General features: G+C 33.2%; 1 protein-coding gene across 5 annotated transcripts in view; it reads left to right on the forward strand.

Annotated features, from left to right (window-relative positions):
• Positions 1 to 12126, forward strand: part of wake (ankyrin repeat and fibronectin type III domain containing protein wide awake) — a 96615-nt gene that overhangs the window by 79124 nt on the left and 5365 nt on the right. For 2 of the 5 annotated variants that reach the window (XR_004839062.2, XM_035873480.2), the window contains exons 2-11: positions 284 to 1652; positions 2232 to 2369; positions 2570 to 2648; positions 4313 to 4416; positions 8711 to 8971; positions 9138 to 9440; positions 9514 to 9953; positions 10054 to 10433; positions 10551 to 11157; positions 11240 to 12022. Coding sequence is in view for 4 of the 5 variants with exons in the window: in XM_035873480.2 (XP_035729373.2) it covers positions 467 to 1652; positions 2232 to 2369; positions 2570 to 2648; positions 4313 to 4416; positions 8711 to 8971; positions 9138 to 9440; positions 9514 to 9953; positions 10054 to 10433; positions 10551 to 11157; positions 11240 to 12022 (4281 nt within the window). In the remaining variant the exon portion in view is untranslated. The remainder of the gene's footprint in view (positions 1 to 283; positions 1653 to 2231; positions 2370 to 2569; positions 2649 to 4312; positions 4417 to 8710; positions 8972 to 9137; positions 9441 to 9513; positions 9954 to 10053; positions 10434 to 10550; positions 11158 to 11239; positions 12023 to 12126) is intronic. The other 3 variants (XM_035873481.2, XM_035873482.2, XM_035873483.2) reach the window with 2 other exon arrangements.

Consider the following 12126-nt stretch of genomic DNA (forward strand, 5'->3'; position numbering starts at 1 on the left):
CTGCTTATCGCAATAATTAATTTTTTAAAGGAAACTTTCGTGACCCCAGAAAATAAAAAGAACAAGATCTTTCACAGTATGCAATACCGTGTACTCAAATAGTCTAGAAATGAAATTGTTTCGAAGAACAGGTAATTAAAGGCAATTTCTTGTGAAAGATTCACTTTCGGCTTTCGCGAAAAACATATCCTTCATGTTCTCCGAGATAAAAAGCATCGTTATCTTGGTTTTAGAACGGTAAGGCTTTTCACGAAAGTCTATTCTCGGTTTTCTTTTTTTCCAGCTATATCAAGCCAAAGAATATCGTCCTGCGTTCGCCGTTTTCTCAAACAAAAAGTCACTAAAGAAAAAAAAAGGAGAATCATTTCGTATTTAAGAAAAATAAAAACACCTTTCTTTTTTATCATATCGATCCTAAAAAAAAAAAAAGAAAAATCGATATTTCGACTGAAGAGAAAAATTCCAGATGAAATTTCGAAAAGCTGCATCAACGTCCAGTCCAAAAATGGAATTATTATCAAGACGATCGACAACGAACGACGGCAGAATGTCGACGTTGAAAAGATCGAGATCGTTTCGTGCTTCGGTAAAATTGATATCGAAAATCCGAAATCGTGCGGCGTTCAGGCTTGCCTCGGGTTTTGAAATATCGCCTATGTCCTCGAAGGATCAATATAAAACGACACGTATATCCTCAAAGGATCCCGAAAAAGTGAAACAGCAACAGGAATTGCCTAGGACATTTGTGAATTCGAGGAAGAATGAGAAAGAGAAGCCGATCGATAAGAGAGATGAAAGAAAAAAGGACGAAGATATACCTCAGGAAGATCTGCAAATGTTGTTAGAAACGAATTCGTCGACCGACGTCGTCGAGTCTCGCGAGATTACGAAGGATTTTGAGAAGAAGCTTTCTCTTGATGACAGAATAAGCATGAAAAACCGAAAAGATCTTGAAAGATCTTGGGAGGGTAAAATAGAGGACGAAACTAAGTCGCCGAAAGTCGTACGTATTTTTCGTCGAAAAATTATGACCGACGAAAGTTCGAAAAAGAAAAACGACCAAGCTGTGAAAGCTAAGGGAAAGCTAGAAAAGAACGAACACGGTTACGAGAATCCTACGTTCTCTTTGGACAGTTCCCTTGACTCGAGTTTTGCTTCTGTTGAAATCAACGTAAAAAATGAGGAACAAATAACATGTGAGGAACAATATGAATGTGTAGTCGAAAAAACTAATCTCGACGAGCAAAAACTCTTAAAATCATTACTTTCTAACAAATCTGATCTCAAGTACATTAGAAGTTTCAGTATGAGAGAAGATAGAAGTTTCGTGAGAGATAAAAGTCCAGGATATGAAAGAAACAATCGACCAAAGACGAATTTTTATTCCGAGACCGAAATCGATGCCTCGTCAAGATCGAAAGAAAAATATCATCGTGATCTTCGATTATGCATCGAAAATACGGACAGTCTTTGCCCTTCCAAATCTTGCAGAAACAAGACTGTCGATAATTTAACTAACTTTTGGACGAATGCTCGTGGTGGAAGCTTTCGTAGCAAAATGTCCGCCAGTAAAAAGAAACTAGGAAAGGAGTCAAAGGATCTAGAATCAATCGGACAGGATCGAGTTCTCGTCACGACCACTTCCGGATCAAGTACGCTAGACCGCAGGAAAGCTTTTCATTAGTAGCGATCTCTTGCCACCGGTTAATTGCTTTCTCGCGTAGAATCGATTTCCACAAGATAATATGAACACTCGAAACTCTTTGTTCTCTACGAAGATCTTTCGAAACAAGTCGAACGTATTTACGAGAAATAACACGATCCACGAGAAATCGTTCTATTAATCATTTTTACTTTTATTTTGGTATCTTTCTCTTTCAGTTTTGTTAAAAAAAAAAACAAAAAAACAAAACAAAGAAAAAACAACGTGAAAATATTTTCATTCGTGTTTCAATGTAAAATTATTATTATTTTCTAGAGTATATTGATTATATATATATATATATATATATATATATATATATATATATATATATATATAGATTTAGAGTTTATAGAAATTTTGTTTGTTTGTTCATCTCTTCAACGGGATTTAAAAGTTTTGATATTATTTTCTTACTTTCTTGTTTGTTTATCTTATCTGAAGTTCCGTTTATTTATCTTTTTTATTTGTATATTTTTGTTCTTTTCTTTTTTTTTTTTTTTTTTTTTTTTTATTTTTATTTACATAGAACTGCAATCGCTACAAGGTATGGAGTTCCTGGAAGGTTTTGGAAAAAAGAAGCAACAGCCACAGCAGCATTCGAATAATTTGTCGTCGATCCATATTAATCCTCTCTCAGCACAATCCCTCAACATACATTTGCATGGTATATTCTTTATAATTTTTCACATTACAACACGTACAACTGATTTTTCTCATTAGCGTAATATTCATTTAAACGTTTATCTATGGCTATCAAGTTTGATCTAAACAGAATGCGTATCTCGAATATACGTTTATGAATCATACTAGTTAATGTCATCATTTTTAAAAATAGTCTATTACATTTTTTTATTTCATTTGCAGCTCTTTTTGCAGCCGTCGAACATGGTCATTTGGACAAAGCCAGAACAATTTTGGAGTCGACCGACGTGGACGTAAACAGGTCAGAAAATTTATATAATTTTTATTTTAACTTTGACTTCGTTTATTCAACATAAGAGAATTATAAATTGTCAACTGATGTGCTTATGGTCACACATAACGCAGAATATTATAAGCAAAGAAAGAAAAACATTTATAAACGGATTAATAAAAACTTTTGTTTTTCTTTTCGTATGAGTGAACCGAACATCATTGCATACATAAGATTTAAATACAAATGATATTCCGACATAGTATTTGTTATACCGAAATTTAATATATAACGTATGGGGACGAAATTTTGAAACAACAACCAGGACAGAAAACCGATACGTTATATGTCGACGATACGTTGTTTCACTCAATCTGCGAGTTCCTCCAAAGTTATTTTCCGTTGGTTGGAATATTTTCAAGAAAAAAGAAAGGGAGAGAGAGAAAGAGAGTAAATTGATGTATAAAAGAGAGGATTTTTAACTGAGTGTTGTTAGAAACTTTTCCATCTTCAATATCGAAAGAGATTCCAACTTGAGCGTCGTTCGATCGTGGAAATAATTTCAACGTTTTTTAATTGTTTATACCATCTGAAGTCTGTAAGAAAATTTTATAAAAATAAAAAGAAACAAACGAAAGTCCGAACGTTTCATCCGACATCTTATGTTTCTTCTTTAAATGTAAGTTAATATTTTAATAATATGTTCAATAAACTAAACCAGTTTTAATCGAAAGTTATTAATGAAAATATAATTACTCTATGTGACTTGACTTCCTCAAGAAATGTAAATTTTGGTCTAATTTCATAGGAGGTCAGTACGTGTCCTGAGTCATGAGTTGATTGCCTTAACACAGTCACAGTCGTTTTTTCCTGCTCTTCCTCCCATTTTTTCATCGAAATTGGCAAATGGAACGTCGTGAAAGCTTTCCTCAACTCTATAAACCTACCCATAGTAGAACCCATTCTAATTTGAAATTCGCAAATCTTGGCTATTTCCTGCCAAAGCAATCGTTTCGCTCTCTCGCACTTGAATTCAACTTGCTTTCGTTGAATTCTCTCTACGACATAGACAAAGGAAGGTAATAGCTTCTATCTGTGTATATGCGTATGCGTATGTGTATAGTAAATGGATTATCGTTTGCACCGAATCGACTTCGAACATGCTCATGTGAGAACAAGTGAGTAAGTAAGCTCGCTTCCAACGGATGCTACGGATATTCTATAGAACACTTACACTGTACTTGATCAAACGATCAAAAGATCTAATTACTGTCATTGGAAAACGATATGAGAAACGTATCTTTATCGATTTCAACAATTTACGTGTTTATCCTATGAACGTGCTATAGTAATGTTTGTATTGATGCTTAGAAGGTTTAACCGGAATGATAATTTTTCTTCTACAATATACCTATTATGTATTAAATGTCATGGAATTTTGAATTTTGTAGAAAATTTATACGATTATGTGAGTGGCCTAAATTGACGGTGAAATATCGATTTTAAATCATTTTGATTATTATTATTATTATTATTACTATTTGCTTTCAATAAAAAGAAAAAAACAATAATATTATATTCTATAAGGAAATATAACAGAAAGAATAGTTAGAAAAGATATATAGTGATTTTCGTTTTTTAAAGGAGCTCGTATTCTTTCATTTTCTTTAACCTTCTTTCTTTTTTATTTCCAGTGTAAATAGCGACGGTTTATCGCCATTGGACGTCGCAGTGCTCAGCAACAACAGACCACTGGCGAAGATGTTGGTCACGTTCGGCGCTCAGGAAGGCAACCAATGTAAGTAGAACCGAAATCAATCGGAACGTCATTTTCCATGTGGTTGCTGCCTCGAGACGAGTTCACGTTGTTCATCGACGCGTATAATGCATCCGTTCGGGGAACGAATTTTTTTTTATAATAAATCTTTCTAAGGACGATCAAGTAACGACGATAGAAGCATTGATAAGTCAACTTTAAAATGTATGACATTCAGAAGATAAGATGAGTATTTTGCGTTGTGGCTTTTTTTCTTTTAAAAAAGAAAGAAAAAAAGAGAATTAAAAAGATATGTCGACGGAGCTGACAAAGTTACTACCGTGTTTCTACTTTTTGTTTGGCAAATATAAAAGGTTTTAAGAGAGAAAAAAATGGGATAGCAAAACACGAAACGATTTTTCAATTAGGATTTCGTGGCTGGCAATAAAAACGGTTACAAGAGATATTGCGTTCCGGCGACGACGACAACGAGAAGGAGGAAAAAGAGAGAGAAAAAAAGAAAAAGAGGAAAATTAAACGAGAGTAAAAATAAACGCATGAAATGTTTGAATACGAACTTTACACTATAGCCGGAGGTACTTTTCTCTCGTTGATATTAACGATCTTTGTTTTAAGTGTTTTTTTTCTACGCACTTCTATCCTTTTTCACATTCTCTGTCTGTCTGTCTATCTGTCTGTCTGTCTCTCTGTCTGTCTCTCTGTCTGTCTCTCTGTCTGTCTGTCTGTCTGTCTGTCTGTCTGTCTGTCTCTCTCTCTCTCTCTCTCTCTCTCTCTCTCTCTCTCTCTCTCTCTCAGTTTCTTTTTCGATATCAATATCGACTTCAATTTATGTGTATGAAAAACTTCATAGAATAAGTATTGGTGAGTCTGCAAACCAATATCAAAAATAATTATTCGATCTAAATTCAAAGCACGACATATGGATATAATACAATCGTATTCGAGTACTTAATTGAATGTTTAAATGCTGAAAGTAAAAATTATTTTGAAAAAAGTTAATGATTATTGAATTCAAATAAAAATATTTCGAAATTTTTAAAGGAATTCGATGAATTTAATTTTTTATTTAATAATTATTTACAAAAGAATTCTTTTTTATTTTTTATTTTTTTATTTTTTTATTTTTTTATTATATTAAGTATTATCACTAAACTGAAGTAATTTTCGTAAATTTTTATAACTGAGCGATACTTCTGATCTAAAAACCAATGCAAAATGGATAACTACGTATCGTTAAACAGAAGACAAGAGATTTTTCCATGAAATTGCGTGAGAGCGTGAGAAAGGTAACGAGACAAGAAGATGTACAATTTTACAACCTTAGAGAAGAAAGTCAATCTCTTCTGATGAATGGTTGTCCAAGAGGGAAGGTTTACGTACTGTAAATTAAATTGGCAACGTGATCTTCATTTGTTCGTAGCTACTCTCACTTTTTGTAATTTATTTTATTCTTGTGACATACTTTAAATCTTTTTTTTTATTTTCAACAATAATTTCTTATTCTCTTTAGTATAATATGAGAAGCTGTCTGACGTAGATATATATATATATATATATATATATATATATATATATATATATATATATATTATTAAGTTATTTACCTTAAATTCTTAATTAATTCTCAAATGTTCGTCGAATTACTGTAATTGGTGTAATTTTATAGTAAATTATTTCATAGTAAAAATCTAAAAAAAAAAAAAAAGGAAAAAAGCTTTCAACATCTTTGTATTCCAAGATAACAGAGTGTAACATTGAGGAGATGATTTAAGACGAGAAGTGCAACAACATTGAACCATTTTCTATCGATTCGATTCTGAGGCTGGATAACGTCCATGAAATTGGCAATAATCAGCTTCGTCGCTTCATTGATCCCAAATAAAGCGATCCGCGCATCGTAGCCGCGTCGTTGTAATTAGAAGCTCCGTCGGTATAGTAAACTGCAGTTGCAATGTCACAATATATTTTTATATCGAGATAATTTATAAATAATTATATTATGAAATTGAACGAGCAATATTACATTGTTCATTTTTCATTTTTCAATATTGTTATATTCAAGTATCCATTCGTTCAAAATCGTTAAAAATTTATGGTCCTTTTATAGTAACGAAATCGAAACAAGTAGAAATATTGGTCTCTTTAATAATTTAAAGAGACAGAAATGATCAATAAACGAACTGTTATTTCTCTTTTCGTTCTTAATTTTACCGTTACACTCATAAAAGTATGAAATTGTTACTATCGCAATTTTATCATCCCGGCAACGAAAGAACTACGTCAAGCCTTCTTTTTCCTTTTCTTTTTCTTTATTTTTATTGTCATACCATTGGATAGATCAACGTGATAGAATTGCGCACTCCAAGAACGTTATTAGTCAATATGCTTGATGGAATCGCTCGTTCGTCGATCAAGCGCGTTATAGTTCTTGGATTTATATTGCTTACCTATATTCATATCTGACATACGTGCGTACATAGTAACGTATAGATCCATAAATTGCAGCTGTGATAAGCTTCTATGAAATTTATATTTAAAATTTACATTTAAAGTGTTCATGCTTACTCACGAAATGTCATCGCTTGATTGAACGTAACTAATTATCATTTGCATATCATTTCATCCTTAAATTTGCTTTTGTAAAAGAAGAAAAGATAAAAAAAAAACAAATAAATAAAAAAAAGTATTCATTTAAATTTCTAACAACGACAAAAGCAAAGAATATTAACGATAAAATTAAAGTATTGTGATGAACGATCAAGTTACATATAATTCAAAATATTAACAATAAAAACTCAATAGGACAATACAAAGGACAATGTAGAACTGTAGTAACATTAAAATTCAATTAACAGGTTTAGTTTTAAAGTTCTCTCTGCGCTTTACAAATTGAAAGAGAGAAACTCTCTTAATTATTTCTAATGATTTCATGGGAAAATGACGGATGATTCACGAATGTAACTTTTTATAATAACGTCTATTCTAATAATAATAATAATAATAATAATAATAATAATAATAATAATAATAATAATAATAATAATAAAAGTAATAGATATTTTAAATCTAGGACGTTTAATCGCCCATTTAATGTTCCACCTTGGACTAATATTGCGAAAGCTGTGATAATAACGCCCCTGTCCTCTGGGTGCTCTTATATGGTTAATTCCATTGTTACCACGATGAAGTATCGTATTAATAATGAATAGTAAGTAGTCAAAGAAATTTTGGCTTAGCAATATGATTAAACTAGGCATTATCGATAAACGCCTTATAAGTTTTGTAAATTAATATTTTCATGATCTTCATAAGTAAAGAAATGCATTATGCTCTAGAGAATGATCATTATTTTTTATTATTCATTTACAAAATGAATTGTTTTCAAAAGAGATATAGTTAAATATAATAGAAACGAAAGTGAAGGGAAAGTTATGTATATGACTATATTAGATATTATCTCTTTTCTTTTCTTTTTTTTTTCTTTTATTTAATTTCAAGCATAAAATCTCTCCATACTTAGATATGTTCTATTAATTAGTACGATAATTAAAACTTTGATAAAACAGTTATTAGAATGATTTGAGAAAAGTCACAATATAATGAGCATACAATTTAAAATTTGCTCGAGTATTCTTACCTACTCTTATGCCTATCTTTAAGTATTATAATTAAAAGAACATTCGAAGGTAATTAATTATGAGATTATATTTAAATATTTTTTATAGAATTTTCAAAATAATTCATTATTCATTTTGATAGTGAACAAATATGACAACGTGATGACCGTAGTAAACGAGAAGCGGTAAATGGACCTTGTGATTCTATTACTATTAGTGTTTGCCCTTGAATATTACGATCCCCACTTAAATCGCTTGCCATATACCTGTTCATTATTTTTGTATTGCTCTCACGTATGCCAGATTCTTTACTATAACAGAATGATGCATTAAATTCATCGCCGCTCGTCTTCGGAGAATTTGTAGTTTGCATAATATCTGTCCCGTAATTCATACTGGCATCAAAATCTCTGATTAACGTTAAATGCTTTCCTTTTAAATGTAACATTTTCAATATTTTCATTTTACAACCATTACAAAAACAACAATTAAATAATCAATGTGTGATCGCTTGTGTTAATTATTATACATCATCCTCATCTCCATACAATACACAACGAAAAATCTCATACGAAAATTACCAATACCATAAAAAGAAACGTGTCAAGAAAAAGAGGAGACGGGGGGAGGAGAGAGAGAGACAGAGAGAGATTATTTCTTACATACCATTTATAGTAATAGTATATCTTTATTTGCAGTCAAGTCACCGGAGTCCTTGGGCAGTCATTTAGCGTCGTTACTGTCGGAAGCAGAACATAGAGTCCAAGAACTCGGTGGCAGCACTTCCGGCAGCGGTGGTAGCACTCTTTTGGAACCACCGAGCAGCCACAGAGCCAGTTTCTCGACGCAGCATAATAATCTTACGGGATGCGGAGGCAGCACCGAAGACAAACAACTAGCTCTCTGGGAGAGGAGAGCTCGAGCATTGAGAAAGATGTTGTTAGGTTTCGATCAAGCAAGTATGTATCTTTTTATTAAATTTTATATTTATGAATGGCTTTAACGATATCTATATAAGCTTCCTTAAAAAGCTAAAATTATTGTTTTACTAATAATAAGATAATTTAAAAGTCTTTTAAAAATAATTAATATAGTAATGCAAACACAATTTATTTGTCATAACAGGACCACCAGACATGCCTTTCATGGTCACAGTCGATGTTACCGGAACGACCTCCGTGACAGTCAAATTTCAAGAACCAGATTCACATGACTCTCCAATTTGTACGAAATTCAAAGTTCAGTGGAGTCTTAAGGAGGATTTTTCTACTATATGTGGTGAAAGAGAGGTTCTCGATATGAAACAAAGAGAATGCCGTATCGACGGACTCATTCAAGGACAAAAATATTATTTCCGTGCGGCTGCGGGAAATTTAAAAGGCTACAGCAGATTTAGGAATTCGGTTCCTGCTCATGTCACTCCTAGTAGTAAGTTTTATCACGTTTATAGTTTGTAAGAGTTTAACAATATATTTGTATATGTGAATTTATGTTTATAAAGGTTGGAGAGACGTTGACGGCAGGATACCAAGATTTGCTGGACGTTTAGAACAATTGAACACTCTCTTTACCGATATAAGACGTCCGGAATATACGCACGAGACACCAGCAGTTCAAAGACGCAATCATAAAAAGAAAACGACGATAAAGCAACTCTTTACCGCAACAAGCAAGTTTCAGAAGAATCTGCGGCGTGGCGTGTTTCTTGCTTGTTTGCTTTATCATGAGGATAAGGTTCTCGTCACCAATGAAGACTTTTTACCTGTGATCGAGGTCGATGAAACCTATCCTAGTTCTATTTATAACGATTTTCACTGGTTAATGAAAGTTGCATGCACGTGGGACGACGTAAAGACTCTCCGGCAAGATATGGAGAAAAGTCACAGCAGTTCAACTAATCACTTTAGGATAAAATTGCTCCAGGCTGCTGCACAAATGCAGGTTGGTTTATATTAGAAAGTTTTTCATTCGTTTTCTTGAATCAACGAGTTCGTTATAGAAAAGAATTTTATCAATCTAATTGATGCAACTATGTCTTTAGGCTGCACTATGTATACAAGATCTTGGCCAGTTATACCATAAACCGATAAGAGACATTCAAGGAACCCTTGTATTTGCAACCGTGAACTACGTTAAATCACCAAAACTCGTATCAGTCTTAAATAGTAGATGGCTTCCTTTGAGTAAAGTCACTAAAAAAATTATAATTCACGAAGATAGCAACGTGGCGGATATTTTGATGGCCAGTATACAAGAACAAATGACATATCACCAAGTCAGTAGTATCAAATTATCAAGGGGTTTATACCTTGGTTACTTAAAAATGCAAAGTAGTGTGGATCTTATACAACTGGTTGTACCAGCAAAGTCACCTAATGTTTTGCCACATTGTAAAATACGTGACAACCCTCATGTATCCGCGTAAGTAATCAAGTTTCTTTTATAATACTGCAAATATATATATATATATATATATATATACACACACACACACACACACAACGAGTGATCTAACTGAATATACTGTATTTTTATTAGGGAGGAATGGGATTATCTAAAGAGGATAACTCGTATTTATGCCTCCGACAGTTCTGTCAAAGATTCAGAGGAGAAAGAGAATGTAACGAACGAATGTCAGGGTACAGAACAACAGAAATTATTCGTCGATTTGGTCTCCGCAACGTCACGTCGTCTTTTTAATTATATGGAAATTAATCCAGAGGATTCTTTAGTACATCGACTTTATGATGCTGAAGTTATAGATCTCACGCACGATGTGTCATTTCTTATTACCGTACCTCCTGCAGAAACAGCGTGTTGTGTACCCGGAACAAGAGAAATTCTTTTACAACGAGGAGATTTACTTTCCTTGCCTATTCAAGTATTCGAAATGGTTCACTTAAATACATACCAAAAGGACGTGATTAATCGATATTCAAGGCTAAGTTGTATATTGGAATTAGACACCGCACAAGCTCAGCATAATCATAGAGAAGCTTTTAGCTCTTTAGAACTAAGCGTAGCAAAAGATAAACTTGCGAGGTTACAAGATCTACAATCTCAGGTAAACACAGTATGGAAGGGTGCTAGATGGCTTATCGACGTCATCACTTTTGCAAGAGACCGTGGATCTGGACAACAAAGCGTAAGTTTTCTAACTATATTGTAATGAATATTGAACAAATTTGAGGAAATATAATTGTAATATTCTTTCGATTTATGCTTAGGGTACATCACAAACTGTTGGCATATCTATGAAACATCTATTAGGTCTAGACAGAAATAAAAGTAACAGCAACAGTTTAAAAAGAAGTCTTCTTCAGTTACCACCTCGGGATCCTAAACTTGTCAAATCGAGTCCAGGACGTGGAAGTTGGCCAGGTCCAAATGTTACAAATTCCTCTTCCAATTTGCTTACAACCGAATTTAGCAAAAGCGAGCAACAATTACCTAGTGCTCAATACGTACGGAAGAGCAGTAACGTTTCAACAAATTCAGAACCTCAAAAATCGTCCGTTACTATAAGTAGTGCTAGTAATTTGACCAATACCAAGAACGTTAGCAGTAACAACCATTTAGTACCTATGCAGAATGTACGGCTTCCACCTTCGAAATCTGAGGACACCCTTTTACTTACTAAGTACAAACACAGTCCTAGAAATCGTTCGGCCACCATCACTTCTGCATCGGCAAGTACCAGTCCATTACTTAATATAAAACCGATTATCTATGGTGGATCGCTTTTAAGCGTATCAACAGCTATGACCAACACCAATACGAGTCTCCTCAGTGTTAGTAACACAAATTCCGACAGTCTTCATTCTCTAAGTAGCGACGAATATTCAACTCCAAATTCGAGTATTTGCTTAAAACCAGGACATATAAAAGTCAAAACGACAAAATCAACGGCTAGTTTAGCAAACATGGCTACTTCAGTAGTGGATAATCAATCGGAAGAAGAAAAAGACGAAGCAACGATGATGCCAGCACCTCTACCTGGTATTCTTCAGGTAACAAAATACAATATTTCATTTCCATATGGGTATTAAGTAAGAGAGCTTATAGTTAAGTAGAAAATAGTTATATAGACACTGTTTTATTAAAGGTAGTAATA

Source organism: Vespa mandarinia, chromosome 10, assembly GCF_050613455.1.
Source record: "Vespa mandarinia isolate Hongniang chromosome 10, ASM5061345v1, whole genome shotgun sequence".
Classification (NCBI taxonomy): domain Eukaryota; kingdom Metazoa; phylum Arthropoda; class Insecta; order Hymenoptera; family Vespidae; genus Vespa; species Vespa mandarinia.